A 17,547-nucleotide genomic window follows, 5' to 3' on the forward strand; every position below is an offset into this window, starting at 1 on the left:
CAGATTGATACTTTTTGAAGGGGTAATAACTTACAAAATACACCTCACTTCTTCTGGACTGGCTAAACTTCTGTTTGCTCCTAATGTTGCCCTGCTCGCAGGACTTCACTTGCGTTACAGACACTCCTCTGTCTCAGTCTCCCCTCGTCTACTCCCCACCTTCTCCACTCCCGCCCCCATTTTTTTTTTTTTTCTGCTAAGTCCTTCTGTGTGTGACTTTCTTTGAGCTCAGCCCCTCCAGGAGACTCAGGTTTATCTGGATGAAAAGTGAATTCATTCAGGATCTGCAAGAGGGCAGGAAAGGTCTGCTGCCAGCACGAGGTGGGGAGAGAAAGAGAGAGAGAGTGAGTGAGAGAAGGAGAGGCGCTGGGAGACGGGGGGAGAAAAGAGAGAAGAACCCGACTTTAACGTAACAACGGAGCCGGGAGCAGAACTTGAGTCATGGCTGCTTTATCGGCTCTTGGGCTGCTCCTTATCTGCCACCTTTTAGCATCCTCTTTCGCGCAGGTGAGTGCTTCGTTTTGGGAACCATGAAGGCAGAGGCAGAGAGGGGGAGGGCAGGACACTCGGTTCAGAGGACACACTTGTTGCTTGTGAGCGCTTCGTCTTCTTTGTCTTCGATCCGTTATGTGCGCCAGGTATTTGGGCCACACCGTCGTTTCGTTTCAAGCCACGCCAAAATAGACACTGTGTGCTCACCCGCTGTATGCCAAGCATTTGAGAATTTAAAGTGTGTGTTTTTACTTTTCAACGATACTGAGATGAAGCAAGATAAAATGCGGCACAAAAGCTGATACTAATAAGAGCATCCTTTAAAATTAGAGGCTCAAAGTAAAGTGCTACGCCATCGACCGCGTCAAACCACGAAACCCATTCTGGTCGAATTAAATACCTGTCCACATGCAGCAATTATTAACAGGCAAGAGGGAAGATTGGGGGGAAAGGAACGCTACTGGTTGAACGAATTCGTTTTTAAAAAATTTTTTTCTAAAAAAAAACGAAAAATTGCGCAAATTATTAACGAAAAACAACTTAACTAGTTGTTTAATGATATGAATCATTGCCAGTCTATCTACTTTGCATTGATCACGCATAGGTTATTGAAATTATGGTGCATGAACAACGATGAGTGGCATCACCAAAGACTTTTTTTTGCATTTTTAAAAATAACTTTAGGACAGACCTGCCACTGTGAAAGAATTTCTTGCATTTCGATGCTGGAATCCAGACGGAGCCTTAGCCGCGGATATCAGCGGTCACCGCACAATGACACCTTTGTTCATTCTGCTGCTCCTCAGCGGGGTGGCAGCCCAGGGGATTTTGTGGAAGCTCGTTTTTACCTTGGCTTATTTATTTAAGAAGTACTGGCCCCTCGTTTGTAAAATTGATCTGAAATCCGATTTTAATGTTATTTTATATTCGACGCTAATGATGAGTAAACGCTACATATATATTCAGCAGTAATGCTTTCACCAAGTTAAAATGGGCAGGTAGGTTGCAATAATGATTAAAAATGCGTACGTTTTGCCTAAATGTTTTCATTTGGGTGTGTGCAGCATTTTATTATTACTCAATAATATGATGTCCCGAAGTGCAAAGTGTTTTAATAAGGTCTTAAGGTTTTGTTTTCATCTGGTATGAAGATAATATTTTATTCGTTTTTTATATCTGTAACATGACGGCGTGAGTCTGCACCTGCAGAAATTCAAGCGGACTTCTAGCCTCGATCGGCGCGGAACTCAAACGATCACAATAGTCCTAACAGACGACCACATAAAAACATCACCCGTTTTTATATTTGAGTTCTTTGAATATGTTTAACTGTGCAGCTCAACCGTGCTTGAACGTGACGGGAAGCCGGGAGTTGCGGGTTTTTCCAACATGCGCTAGTGTAGCGGGCAATTAAAAGAAGCCAAAACACAGCATCCTTCAACTCTACCAGCCACCTGAGTTCAGAAGCTCACATATTTCACCATTACTTTGGAGGTCCTTTGGAATTACGTGAATTTTTCAATCCTGGGTGTGCATCTTGATATTTTTTTTTTTTTGCTTCTTTCACCCACAGAGACCTGGCCCTAAAGGAGAACCCGGCCCGCCTGGACCCCCGGGCCCTCCTGGGAAGGACGGCCGAGATGTAAGTAGTACTGAGGGGGCGGGGCTTTGCTAGGTTCAGCCCAGCTCGAGGTGGAGCCACAGCGCAGTAGCCTGTCTCGTGCTTTATTTAACTATTAATTAGAGGCGGCACACTCAGTCAAAGCAATGCAGCTACTTCTAAACTGTAACCTTAATTTAATTATAGCACTCCTAAAATGATGTTTCTTTAATGGCACTGTATGGTTCTTTACTGGGTTGTGTGGTTCCTCATAGAACCATTGCTTGACGCAGAACTATTTTATTGTGGGAAGAGTTGTTTGCATACAAAGTGGGTTCTTTGTGACCTGAAAACTTCCCAATATGCAGACAACCTGAAATCTGTAATATATTTTGGGCTTCCTAGCAAGACACTACCAGATTAAGAAAACCTGGACTTAGCCTGTGTTACTGTATTAGCGAGAGCCCTTTTAAAATCAGGATCCATTGGTATTTCCCAAATCTGTTATCATCTATTCGTGATTATTTATGGAGCCTTTCACAGATCTAAATAAATAAAGGTTCTTTCTGGAACCTCCACGTGGATGGCTCTTTTGGGAACCAAAATGATTTCTTTATGTCATTGCTATGAAGGGCCACTCTGGCACCTTTATTTTTAACAGCGTACCACCACCTCTTTCACATTTTGCTTAGAATGTTTAAATACATTTCTGAATGTGTTTCAAGTTAAATCTACATTTAGTTGTTTATAAGTTGACAGTTTAAACCATCTGAAGTTTTTTTTATCATTCAGCAATGATTTCAAGTTAGTTGTAACTATTGATCTTGACATGAGTAAAACTATTGAAATTTATTTTTATTTTAATTGATTAAAACAAATGTTTTATTGGCAATGAGCATTCTGTTGCAATTTATTAAAACTGCATTTTTAACTGCTAGTTTAACATTTTGGTTCCCAAAAGAACCATTCCAGAGCGGTTCTAGAAATAACTTTTATTTATTTAGATTTGTAGAAGGCTCCATAAATATTCATAAAGAGATGATAGCAGATTTGTGAAATACAAGCGGCTCTCTGATTTTAAAAGGGCTGTTGCTGCATACAAGTTTTCTAGATCTGTCCGTATTCTGCTAGGTAGCCTGTACAACAAACACTATATATGTTAAAGATTTCTGTTCTGTCCACACGTTAGGAGCCTAATGCATACCTTTCAAATGTAAAGAGCCCTGCCCAGAGTGAAACAATTTCTTTGTCAAGCAATAGTTTTACTGAGTCTTGTAGTTTCTTGTAGATCTGTTATATTTAAGAGTGTAGTACAAAGCAGAAGTGAATACTAAATAAGTTCAGCACAGACAATACTTCCACACTTACTCATATCTAGACAGCTGAGAGACACCAGTTTAGCTAACTAAGATGGTTTTACTTTATTCATTTACTACATATATGGGAGGCAACTGGCATTCCAAGATGAAACCCACATGGGCAAAATTTAAGCGTGTGGCGGCACAGTAATTAGCACTGTTGTGTCACAGACTAAGGAACCAGGCCTTCAATCCCTTGTTGGTCACGTTCTCTGGAGAGTTACATGTTCTCCCAGTGTTCACATGATGTTTCTATGTGTAATCTGATTGGCTGCCAAAAAACTGATGTAAAATAATTGGCAGTCATAAACTGGTCTGGTATGAGCGAGTATGAGTGGCTGTTTAAGTGTGTTCTCCAGAGTACGACTGTCTCATCTAGAGGCGGCTCCTGCTTTGCATCAGGTGTTGCTAGAAAAGGCTTAGCTCCCCTAGTTGGGAAAATCAGTAAGAAAGTGGATGGATAGTATATTTGTATGAGTATATTTGTTATGAATGGCTACTCCCATTTAGGGCCAATTATAAAGCAATTCCAGTGTTCTAGTCATTAGCCAGTTAGTTGAGCAAGAATCTGAATGTCTTTATTGCAGTTTTATAATTATAATATAATCTAATTCAAGGCTCAAGCAGTCAGCTTGATGTGGTGTGTCTCATGGATTAAACTGCTTCTCTATCTTTTGTAAATGTGGACTGAAGTAGTTTTGTTTCATCTCTGTTCAAATGTTTTTCTCAGTCACTATATATGTGGACAGACAGACAGAAAGTCAGACTGACAAGTGGTACTGAGGTCGGATTTGGTGCTCTAACCCAGTACGTGGAATCTGGCAGGTTGTATGGCTCCTGACAACCATAGGCAGCAGGTTTATAGAGTCATTATTGTTATGTGTGTACAATTCCCCTTGGGATTAATAAAGTATCTATCTATCTATCTATCTATCTATCTATCTATCCATCTATCTATCTATCTATCTATCTATCTATCTATCTATCTATCTATCTATCTATCTATCTATCTATCTATCTATCAATGCAGAGACAGTTTTAATTGTATGTGTCAGTGTAACAGACGGTTTGTTCCCTTTTTCTAGTGTAAGTATGCTATAGGGATGGATTAGGATCAAAAACTGGCCCTAGACTTTTGTCCAGACAGGCTAACCACAATCAGCATGCCAATTCCTGGCAGCACTGCATCTAAGATGGTACAGAATAAATGTGGTCAGTGTGGTCACAGGTTTTTGTCCCAACTAGTTACTTCTTTTGAATGGACTGCTGTTGTAATTCGAAAAGCTGTTTTTTCCAGTTTGTTTTGTATCAGTCAAGAAATCACTTACTGGTTATGCTCATACTGTACTGTTTGACTCAATAAAGCATGAATGTACAGATATCTGTGTTAGATGGGTAGGAAATATATATATTTTTGAACATTTTGTTCTTGTTAATGTTCTGGTTATATAAGCCATTTTTTCTGCATAACACAAAAGTGGGAATGACACTGAAGTGCCCACTACCCCTTAGGATTCAGTAATGTCTGGACTGTTGTCTGCTTTACTTGTTATTGTTACTGCAGTCCACTTGTGGCATGTCTGTCTTGCTTAGTTGTATGGCCTATAGGGAGAGTCGCCTACTGAGAATCGTCCCATTTGGCCAGTTCATACCTGGTGGACAGAGGAAACTTTCAACAACTTTTATATTTTTGTATTTTTTTAACTTTTTATATTTTTGTATTTTTTTTCTGGGAACAGCATACAATTATAAACAAGTGTACAATTCTTTGTAGTCAAACAGTTACTGTCTAGGCTTCAACACTGAACTCTCTTCATGAATTCCTTCCAGATTTGCCCTTTTGTCCGTGCTTGTCATCTTGCATTGTGTCAGTTTGTCATCCCTATAGATATGAGAGTATTGACATGAGTAAAATGTGATGTGTGACTTTATTTATCTGTAGTTAATACTGGGTAGCCACTGGATTATTTTTGTATTGGACTTTTCAAGTAATTGTTGAAGCCCCCATACCTGCTTTTAAAATGGTCATTAACATCAATGGAATGGCATAAAGCTTTAACAATAAGATAGCGGGGCATCATTGTTTTCTGTGATGCAAAACGGTTTTTGACATTCTTATCAAATTTTTTTAACTGTTTAAAATAATGTGCATGAAAAAGGGTACAGTGTTTGTCTTACATGACTATATCTCAGTAGAAGTACACTGCTGGACTGTGATTTTTTGACCTGCTTTACTGGTCCATGTTAGGTTAAACTATTCAGTCCTAATGCTGTTAACATCTCCGTATAAAAGCATCATCCCATTTATGCTAAAGGGTTCATTTACTGATTCACTAGCCCGCTAGTTATATGACTGTGGCTAAAACTCTGGTTTTTGAATCTGCATCTTATAAATAAGCACTTGTGATCATTGAAGCCAGGGCCTGGTGTCTCCTAAAGGTGACCATGTGCAGATTACTAAAAATATACAGTATTTATCTTGTGATACACTCAGCTTTTGAAAAACAAGGAGATTTAGCAGCAATTAAACCAAGAGCTCTACACTTGCTGCACACAACCCCTACAGGAAAGTAGTTCTTATATGAACAATGAGAGTATTAATCAGCTGTCATTTATTAATCTCATCATTAGTGTTGGCTGTAAGTAGTGTGAACTGAGCTCAAGTAGAAACACACACTTGAGAATACCAGAGGTAAAACACTTGCTGGGATTTTGAAAATAAATTCTCTAATACTGTGGAATTGTTTCTGAAGAAACAAAGAGAAAAGATCATGTGGCCAATTGCAAGTAGTAGCGAGCTAGCAAGACTGAGGGAAATGAGTTCCACTGTGTTGTTTATTAGCTTACTTGTAAGGCTTTAAGTTAGAGTATTGCTTGGCAGGACATATTCTACAGAATGTTTGCATGGAGAACATCCTAATAGGAAACCTGTGTTAGAGACTATAGCATGAAGCAAGATCCAGACAGTCCTTGAAAATGCTTGCATCTTTACTGTTAAAGGCAAGTTCGTTTTTGACCCTTTTTATATATTATACATTTCTGTTTGTACCTTTCATTGTTATATTACATACATTTAGTCTCAAAGGTTTTTCATACCTATGAACTGCTTTGAAGGGAACACCTGACTTGGCAGCCCAATGAGAGCCATAAATAAGAGAGGGCAGCACCAGAGTGAAGAGAAAGTGCCAAGCTTTGAGAAAATACACCACCTACAGGAAGCCAATAGCATTGCTAGAAGCAATGAACTGTTTGTGTGCACAATATTATTGCTGGTCCAGAGTTAGGGATTCTACTGTGGGAAGGTGTATTATTAGAGAGATGAACTGATTGATTGATTGATTAGATATTAATACGTAGATAAAAGTACTACTTGTCAGTTGTTCGTTAAAAGGTGCATTTGTGAAATGGACAAAACTAGGCACTGTTTGAATTTCAGTGAAGTCCATCACTGAAAATGAACGTGTACGTTGAAATTCTATACATGTAGCTATTTTGAATAATCACCACATAATAAGAGGAAGTGTTGTGAAAAACAATAGCAACACAAAAACAAAATGTTTCAAAATGGTTAAAATTAATCAAAAAAAATTGTAGCAAAAGGCAAAAATCGAGGGTGTGCTCCCCTTGACTTTTTCTTATACTGAGAGTAGAGTAAAAGGTCTTCAGAACCATTTCCAGTTGTGCAATATTTCTCAAATATCTTATCTCTTTGTTTCTCATGATAACTAATTGATAATATCGATACACAATCATTTGCCTCTATTTATAATCAAACTTTTTATTAAAATGATATGTTCGCACTTAGGGAGGTCGAAAACGGTGGTGGAATTCTTTCATGATTACATAGGCATTAGTTATAGTCACCTAAAAATACAGAAAAAATGTAAGTATTATGTAATATTTGTTGCAATAAATTGCTATAGGTAAAACTGCACTTAGCTACATTTAATTATGATAATGATGGCAGAAATAAAAAAAAAATCATAAAATTAAATGTATTACCAGAAACACGATGGGGATGTAGCAGCTTATTGTTCCCATTACATCTTTATATTTACATGGCATGTTCAATGTTTACATGTTATTGTTAAACTGCTGATGTATACATTAAAATAAAATGAATAATAGATATTGAAAGAATATGCGTTATATTGAATACAGTTTTTAATATCTTGTACACATATATTTATCCATGATAGAAAAAATTTGGATTGTTGTTTAAATAAAATACTACTGCTGGTTGAGTAATTTTTCTCAAATTTCATATCTGTTTGTTTTTTATCATCATAAATATCTATACAAAAATTGAATCATCCATCTGTAATTATAACCATAGTTTACTTGAAAATATGCAAAAGTATTCTGTTACAGTACCACTTCCGGTTGCTGGAAGTAACCCCAAAAGTTGTTAGGATTCCTTATTTTTGATATAAAGCAGGTGTACAAAATCTCATTGACCGAGTTATCGTGTTTACGCACAGAAACACAGACAGACATCATTTTAAAAATGGGTATTTTCAGACTCAGAAAGGTGTAAAACGTCACTATTCATCAAAATCTTGAGGTTGAATTTTTTTTCACAATTCCTGTACTTTCTCTATGTTATATAAACGAGAAAGTAAAAAAAGTAAAGAAAAGGAACTAGAGATAAGAAAAATACTAATTGCTAAATTTCAAAAAGTGGTCAAAAGAGATGAAATAATACAAAATAATACTAAATACAAAAATATAAAAAATATAAAAATATAAACAGGAATATAGAAACTACACAGCCAGTCCAAAGTCCAAAATTCCACGGACTAATAAAATAAATTTAAGCAAAGATTCCAGAGAAGCAAATAACTAAATAGTGAAATGTCTGCCAAAACCTAAACCAAATAAACAAGAGTCAAAAGGGAGCATGGGCCAAGTGCACTAATGCCGCTCTGCTGACAGAGTGACATTCAGAGGTTTTTATTGGCCTAAGGTGTGTTAGCTTCACCTAATTATGGCATCTGAGGACTTTTATCTAAACTGGTGACCTATCCCACAACTTAGCAATATTCAGTAATCAAAAACAACCAAAAAAAAAAATACACACACAAAAAAAAAAAAAAACACACACAACCAAACATAACAGCAATGATTTGAAATGCAGAAGTCTGAACTAGTGTAAACTTCTCTAATTCAGGGGGTTCATAAGATATGTAATGATTTATTTCATTACTTTTATAGTCTAAATATTCATGATTGTAATAGAAATTTTATATTTTTCACCCTGTGATACAGGTCCATATAAGTCTATATTCCTAGTAAATGATTAAAAAGCAAAAATAATATCATATTCATAATCACTAACCTTCAAATAGTCTAAAATGATACCCCTTATGCTTATGTTTGAAATTTGTCATTATTACCTACTGGGATTGGCTCCTAGAGGGGTAGGACCACTGGTAAAGAATGAAATATCAAAAATATTATGATATGCATGATCAGCAACCTCAAAATAGCATAAAATGAATCTCCTTATTCCTATATTACTGACCCCAATTTTTTAAACATTTTGTGAAAAGGAGTAACTTTGACTCTGCATATCCCATTTTGGGTTGAACCCCAGCGGTCCTTCTAATCATTTTTGCTGAAGACAGCTGTTGGTTTACTCTTTACTATTACGGTATAATTTTCTGCACATAATATGAGCCTAAAATAGCCTGAAAATGAGGTGTTTTGGGGTCTAGACAACCAACAATAGGATGGAACCCCATAAACCTTGACGTCATACATACTGTAACTAGACTTTAAGACTAATTGAAGAGTATAGCATATATAGACGTTTTCTCATACTGCCAGGACAGGAAGCACCAAATGAAAATGGTGAAGTAGTTTCAAAGAGTTCATAAGTAATAAGTGATGTGTGTTGCTGTCTCATGACTGGGACATTGCCCTTTTTGAGTTGGCACATTTCCCAATGTAAATATGTTTTTTGATGCATACTGCACTTTCGCTACAGTTGTTAAAGATGTCCATGTTAGTTCAGTTGGTATCTCAAAATTAGCCTGGTTTTAGTGTCATTGTGTACCATAATGATTTCAATCACCTTAAACATAAGCACTATGGAAAGAAATTATATTTAACTTGACACTTGTAATGCTTTTTTAAATTACCAAGAACAAACAACTGAAGTAAGGCTTAGGAAACAGCACAAGAAAATGGCAGGGGCCCACTTCTCTGGGTTCACTCTTACCAGGTTGTGGTGGCTGTTTTGTTTCTTAGTACAATTACCAAACATTTATTCAAATCATAAACTATCACAGTCCTTACTAGACATACTCTTTCTCTACTCCCGTTATTTACAAATAAACATAGAAATTTCTTCAGTTCTCCAGATGTTTCACACCTTTTTCATGGTGCTCTACTCTGGTAGTTTCCAAATGAAATTATGTGTTTTTGCTTTTAGCACTTTCTTGCTGCTGCTTACCTTCAGTAATGCCTTTATTCCATATAGTATCTACCCTACATCTAAATTTTCATCCCTTCTGTTATTCCTTTGCTAGGAGCTGGCTGCCTTGGTGAGTTTCCTCCACCTTTGCCTATCCTCTACATCATCCTCTCTTAGGGCTGGCAACTTTCTGCCTGTGATAGGCCCCCTCCAGACTCTCTTGATCATCTTCCCCTCATTTCTCTTTACCACATACCCACAATCTCCATTTAGCTTCTGTAATTTTTCTGTTGATCTTTACCATGGCTACCTTTCTTCTAACCTTCTTATTTTTCAGTCTCTCCTGCAGTGAAATCCCCAAAGCCTAACTCACCATTTTAATTTTCTTTTCCCTTTTCTCCTCTCTTAGCACCATACATCAACATCATTTTATAGCATTATTACTGTTACACAGTGATCAAAATAAACAGAAGATAACAAACCTGCTGGTACTCCTCTGGCCCTCGTTCCACAGGTTATTCCCTTTTGTAAACTGTGGGTTGTTTAGTGCAGTGCCTAGTGGCGGATTTAGGTATAGGCGACATGGGGCCCTCACACCCAAAAATTTGAAACAGTGATTACAGCCCGAATGGGTCAATCCATTAGGGCTGGCATTTATGAAAGTTAAGGGGCACACACTCCAGACACTGCATGGTGAATGCTCCATAAATTTTGTGGTATATGCACAATGCTCACAGAGGGGTGCCGTTTGTGTAACTGAAGAGGTGCTCACTCTGGACACTGATGGAGGTGGTTGTTGAACTCTAATGCTGACAACTCCTACTATGGACACTGTGGGGTGCTGTCCCCCTTCCCTTGCTAGGGCTTCAAATAAGCTTCGAGCAGCACTGACACTGCTCACCTTACTAGCAGAGTATACTTTCCCCTCTTAGCAAATTTATTTCTCATCTTCTTCCTACCTCTTTCCTTCCTGTATGCTGTTGATAGGCAACACTGAGCTAACAGGGTCTCTGTCCTGAAGGTGACTTGAAGCCCCTTCCAGAGGCCACTTCTAGCCACTTCTAGATTCAACAGCAGCTTTATATTTATGAAAGAGGCAGCTGTCTAGAGGATCACCTGATGATGCCAGGTGTCCCTACACCCTCAAGTCTTAAAGGCCAGATGATCAGGTATCATTGTCCTGTAATGAGAAGTCTGCCCTCCTTTCCTGACCAGAGAATTTCCAGCACATACAATCTAACACTTAGCCTAGTTTTCTTAACAGCAAAGCATCAGAGAGATTATTTGAAGTGCATTTCACTGCTAAAAGTAGTTGTGCTGTTTTCTGTTTCATTATTGAAAGTGCCACTCTGTTGAATTATGATTTGTAAAATTTGACAAGATTGTATGAAATGGTATATTCTTCAAATAAAATCAATAAAATTATAAAATAAAGACATATCCCACTCTGTTAGTTTTTATCAAGTATTGGGTGTGTTCCATTCCAGTGAAGGCCATGGCAGTTGTAAGCATGCCCTTCGCTTTCTGCAAAGATTGACCAAATTACTTCTTTTTCTATATATAAAGATAACAGAAAACATGAATACATTTGCACAAAGAAGAAAGAAGTTGCAACAAATGATAAGAGTTGAAACATCTTTCAAGATGCGAGTCTGTTAACAAGACTGAAATTTTGTGTTAGTTGTGGACTTTACAGGAGTTCCACACTGCAGCTACTTGTGGAAACATAAGTGACTTCATGAGTCTCCAGTTTTCTGAACCTGTGGTCTGCAAATGAAAGAGGATAAAATGTGTACTCGAGGTGGTCCTATAAACTATTACAATTGTCAGAAAAAAGAATTGAAATGTAAAGATGTCTGGTAATTGAAAAGAACTACTCTGGGCGTCTCTCTCTTAGGAGGTTTCGTTTTGCAGACATGCTTGTATTTTTTGTGCATTAGCGGCGGGAGGAAAAGTAAAAGGGATACCTTTTTGCCGATGTTAGCGGCTAAGCGACTTTGTCTTTCTTCGGAGGTTTCGTTTTGCCGACGTGCTCACCTCATTTGTGTATTAGCGGCGGGAGGAAAAACAAAAGGGATACCGTTTTGCAGATGTGCTTGCCTCACTTCTGTATTAGTGGCTAAGCAAGTGACTCTTTCTTCAGAGGTTTTGTTTGCCGACGTGTTGGCCTCGCTTGTGTATTAGCGGTTAAGGGAGTTTCTGTTTACTCGGACCCTCAAACCCTTACCCCGACTCCACCTCTCACTTCTGGGCCGAACAGACAGACACATACATTTCCACACGTAGATGTTTATATATAAGATATATACAATGTATTTTTTTAATCAAGTTAATCTTTATTTGTTCCAGATAAATACATTACAGAAGAAGATAAATAATATTATATTGAAGTTTAAGTTTCAGTAAAACAAAATTACAAGATCAAATATATATCCCATATATCACTGAAACAATCAGAATACTGTATGCAATCATAAAGCACACTAAAATTCCCACCTTCTCCTGGAACAGAGAGTAAATCGGTAAGAAAATGAGGGGAAAAAAGAGAGAAGAAAGGCCCATTGTCTTAAACAGCCTCTTATTAATTAAAACACTAGAAGTTTAGCAGATACACAAGAGGAGTTCAGTAAAGCTAACTTAAAATAACATTAATAAAACCTTCACAAATTCCAAAGATTTGTACAGTTTCATGTAATATTTTTTTTTTAGTTTTAGATGATACAAACTATTGTTTTCCCATTGAGTTGTGGATGGCACATTAGGATTCCAATTCCAAATGAGGAAAATTAGTTAACACGATAACGAAGTATTGTAGAAAATACTGGTGAGTTTTTCACCAGAAAATTAATCCTAAAAACTACTGTAAGAGGATTTGCAGTGATCGTAATTCCTACATTATCTGACAGATAAGAAAATATCTTTTCTCAGAATGATTTTAAATTTGGACAGTTCCTAAACATACTGTATGCATGAGTTAGGCTGGAGCTGTCTGGTGTCTTCATAATTAGCATTCGGTCTCTGATATTTTTTAATTTTTTTTTGATTTCAGAATGAATGTCTCGATTCATCATCTTCCACTCCTTGTCTGAAATATTTATAGGGATGTCTCTTTTCCAGCATTATTGAAGGTGTTCTAACAATGACGCTGTGACAATGTTTAACAAAGTTTGGAAAAATTACCATTATTTTTCTCTTTACTACTTAAAATATTTTATAGTGTGAACATTGGAGGTGGACTAGGGAAGGTAGGCAAATTATATTTGACAAAGTTCCTAACTTGTAAATTGAAAAATACATTCATTGGAGGGATTCCATGTTTACAACAAAGCTGATCAAAATCTGCAAAAATTGCTTCTGTATATGTTGTCTATGGAAAAGCAATGTACGCTAAAGTGAGCCAGTGGAATCCGATTATTTAGAAATTTTGACAACTTTAGTGTAAACTGTAAAGTGGTGAGCTTTACAAACTGGTACTGTGCCTTCTTGTTGTGTCTTTTTCTTTACACCACTTTGGCAAGATCTATTATTTCTTTCTTTCAGTTCTGAGAATTCAGCTCTGAATTCCAACTGTCTTTCCACCATCACTTCAGACAATTTAAGAAGTTAATCTTATATATTCCATCTGCTCCTCCTTCCACTGAATCTCCTACATGCACTGTACTTTATAATGTAGCTTTCTCACCTGCGAGTGCTCACAGAAATCTTAATTTAACTTTCAATGAATCCTTTCCTCAGCACATTTGTTCACTGGCTGAGTCCTCCCACTGCTATCTTTTCCATGTTTGCAGTCTCTTGGAGCACTACAACACTCTGTTGGCCAGGCTCCCAAGTACCTCAGCCCTTGTAGAACGCTACTTCCTGAATCCCGTCCCTTGTCATATCCATAGCATTCATCTGCTTTGTTGGCTACCCACTAGGTGCATACAGTGCTCAAAACGTTTGTCATTGCGTACAAATATCAGCATGACTTTACTCCTGACCCTTGACTAGCAGTCTCTTTGTCTGTCTACATTTATGCCCAAAAAGCTATTGTGTTGCATTTGCCTGACTATTCAATGACCCACTTCTCTCCAGACAAGCTAGAAATGTCCACTGTTACTCAGTTCTTGCTCCATAGCTGTATGGTGAACGTCCCAAGACAATCTGGACTGCCTCCAGACCATTTGATGTTAAGATGCCTCTTAAAGGCACACCTTTTCCACAGAGTTTTGAGAGTGCCTTAGCTTTTTAGCTTGCTGTTCTTTTCTGGATAGCGTCAATTTGTTCAGACTCATTCAACAGTCAAATTAATTGTGCTTTCATTATAATGCTAGGAGTGATGAGCAAATGTCACCGAATTGGCTGGGCCTTGAGTTCAGTGAAAACATGGAGATGTTCGGGAATATGAGCAGACTTGGCAAAATGCATTGAAGTCAATAGGGAATGAAATATTGAACTATTTTTGAGTGGGTTGTAATGGTGTAATGGTCTTTAAGAAATGTTCTCGAGGGCTAGTGAAGCATCTGCCAACCATTCTGGAGAATGCAGATTATTGAGGCTAGAAATGTGACCTGAGCAGAGAGGCGAGCCCTGTACCATTCTGCCTCCATAAGCTAAAATTATACTCCAAGTAATTTATCGGTTTCTGCATCTCCTGATCGTCCATTATTATGACTAACACCTACAGAGCCTGTAATATAAGGGATTAACATTATGTTCTTAGGGGAGCAGCCCTACCTGGGCCCTACCCGATCTGCACTACATAGTGAGGAGCATAACATGCTTGAACAGTAAAGACACATCATACAATAAACCTATGCAGAACAACAAGGTATCTTCAGAATATTCTCATTATGGTCAGGTAATGTACCCCTCAAATAAAAATACTGAGTTGTTTTTGTTTTCTTTTTTTCAATCCAATGTGGCTGCTCTAGTTCTGTCATGTCACACTAGCACTGCAAAGCATCATGAGGTGCAGAGAAAAAAAGTTTTTTTTCTAAGCAGGCTGCTACTGGCAAACCAGGAAAACTGATGTAAGAAACACTTGGTCAAATTTCACCGATCAAGTCCTTAGGCACATTGCTGTACTGAGAATGTAGTGCTCTAATTGTCTCCTTGTATTCTCCATTGATGTTAACATTATACTATCCTTCCAGCTACTCACATTTATTGTTTTATTTATTTCTGTTTCAATACTCTTCCAACTAAAAACATAAATAATATGGACATCCATCCATTTGCACACCATGCTTTCTTATTATGGTATGGGAAATTGCCCTTGGCACAAGGCTAGAACCAGCTCTGCATATGGTACCAGTCCATTGCAGGGCACACCACAGTTGGCCACTTTAAGAACTGACATTTAAACTACCATTGACTTTGGTTTTGCAGTCTCCCTATGACCAACGACTGAACATGGAACCTAACCCCAGGATTCTAAATTTGTCAGTGATGGAGGTGTGCTATCCACTGCAGTGCACCACCCTATTATTATTATTATTAATATTATTATTACCAGGGTGGTACAGTGGTTAGGCCAATTGCTTCATTGATCTAATATCCTGGGATTGAATTCCACACCATCTGTTTCTGTGGAGTATGTATGTTTTCCGGCCATTATTTTGTTTTTCTTCTCATAGGCCACAGTTGTGCAAGTTAAATTAATTTGGAAGTCTAAACTGGAGTGGCAATGTGGTGCAGTGGTATCCTGGGTCCTCCCTGTGTGGAGTTTGCATGTTCTCCCAATGTCCATGTGGATTTCCTCTAGGTGTGCCAGTTTCCTTCAACAGTCCAAAGACATTTAGGATAGTTGGACTGGTGATGCTAAACTGGACCCATGTGTCTTTGTGTGTGTGTGTGTGTGTGTCTTCTGCCTACACTGAACAGGTCTAGGGATTTTTCCATGCTTGCTGGGTTTGGCTCTTGATTCCCTGTAACCCTGCTCATGATAAAACAGGTTTAAGAAAGGAATGATTGAAACTCCAAACTGTGCCCAGCAATGGACTGGTGTCCTGTCCAGGTTTGATTCCTGCCTGACACTTGATGCTATCCGCGTAGGCCCCAACTCCTCATAACACTGAATTAAAGAGACGTGAGAAAGGTAAGCTATGCAAGAACATTTTCTGAGACTTAGGAACAAATGTATGTGTGCATTTCTTGAATCTTTTAGGCTAACAGCATTACAATTCATAAATCCTCAAAAGATTCAGTGCAGAGCTTGGAAAAAGATGACATTTATAACTCACAAAACCTCAGGGTTCTGGTGCTCCAAAGCAGTGAGGTGTGTGGCTCAGGGTGACTCTGCTTACTAATTCCTTTAAGAATGGCACTACCCATGGCAACAGATCCCTTTGGTAAAATAACTAAATGTATTAGTACTTGAAAACAGATCACAACATTTAGAATTAGCCATGAATCATTTAGTACAACTAGGTTACCTAATTTTGTGTTATTTCTGAATATTATTCTTTATTTTTTATACAGGGAGAGAATGGTCCTGCTGGTTTGCCTGGCCCACTGGTAAGTTAACTCATTCATTTTCTAAGTCTTGGAAAAAAAGCTGCAGCAATTTGAAATTTAATTTAAAATTACACAAGTAGGATAGTTAACTGTTTATAGGCCTGGAACAACAAAAATCCATCCCACCCATCTGGCCTCTATAGACCATGGACGAAGCCAGGACAGACCCCCCACACTCACTGTGAGTGATGACAAGTCTTGAGAAGGTCCTGCATACATGCTGAGAAGAGAAGGCTATTCTGTGAAATGGAATCACCTTCACCCCCACTCTCTGTCCTATTTGTTTTTTCTGGCTTGTGTGTTTTTCACTCTGGGCCTCATAGGAAAATAAAACATGGACTGTCCAAATAAAAGACTGGCTTCTGTGACCTGTGAGGTTTAGTGTGTCTGGCAAAGACAGTAACATCCTGACCAATCTATTACAAAGACATGTGCTTGCTTAATGTTATATGGCAGGGTGGTGTATACTTTTTATTTATGAAAGAATTCAGATCATAACAAGTCTTGGATTGGGAGATCTTCTTCTTCATACCTGCAGTTTGTAGCCAGAATCTTATGGTAATGCAAATAGAATTACTCAGTTAAGTCTTCTCAGCCTACAACTATTCAGAAAGTAAAATTCAAATGAACAGAAGAGCAATCTACTTTATGTAGACCTTTTACTTTTTGGTAGTTTATTTTCTTAACCACTGAAGGAAAAAGATCTAGTCAGAGGGCAGAATGTTCAATCACATGATACAAGCATGTTGAAGTGCCTGGAAGTTACACTTTTAGTAATTAAATTTTCTGAAAAAGAACATCATTTCATAAAAAGCTAGGCATTTTATTAATGAGAAAGCCCTTTAATCCTCGCAAATTGGCACTTCACAGTGTGAATGAGAGTTTCAAATCATATAAAAGTAATAATGCCTTTCAAATAGGCAAAGGGAAAATAAGATAACAATTAGTTAAGTGCTCCTCATTCCCCCTATGAATAGTGCCCGCTGAGTCCAGTGATGTGTAGGAATCTCATCTGGACATTAGAATGGTTCCTGACACTAAGCAAATGAACCCTTCCTGGACCACCTAGACTCACTCTGTTCTAATTCATTAGTAACGTACCCCATGTTCCTCAAATTAATACTCTCCATCCTTTAGTAAGTCATTTCGAAGTACGATGTGACATCTTTGTTAAACTTGAC

General features: G+C 37.9%; 1 protein-coding gene across 1 annotated transcript in view; it reads left to right on the top strand.

The window, feature by feature from the left end:
* Positions 1-206: 206 nt before the first annotated feature.
* Positions 207-17,547, top strand: part of col9a3 (collagen, type IX, alpha 3) — a 102,634-nt gene continuing 85,293 nt past the window's right edge. The window contains exons 1-3 of the mRNA XM_039735554.1: positions 207-507; positions 2,066-2,134; positions 16,331-16,366. Of these exons, the coding sequence (XP_039591488.1) occupies positions 442-507; positions 2,066-2,134; positions 16,331-16,366 (171 nt within the window). The 5' untranslated portion in view covers positions 207-441. The remainder of the gene's footprint in view (positions 508-2,065; positions 2,135-16,330; positions 16,367-17,547) is intronic.

The sequence above is a fragment of the Polypterus senegalus genome, chromosome 14 (genome assembly GCF_016835505.1).
Source record: "Polypterus senegalus isolate Bchr_013 chromosome 14, ASM1683550v1, whole genome shotgun sequence".
In the NCBI taxonomy this organism is placed as follows: domain Eukaryota; kingdom Metazoa; phylum Chordata; class Cladistia; order Polypteriformes; family Polypteridae; genus Polypterus; species Polypterus senegalus.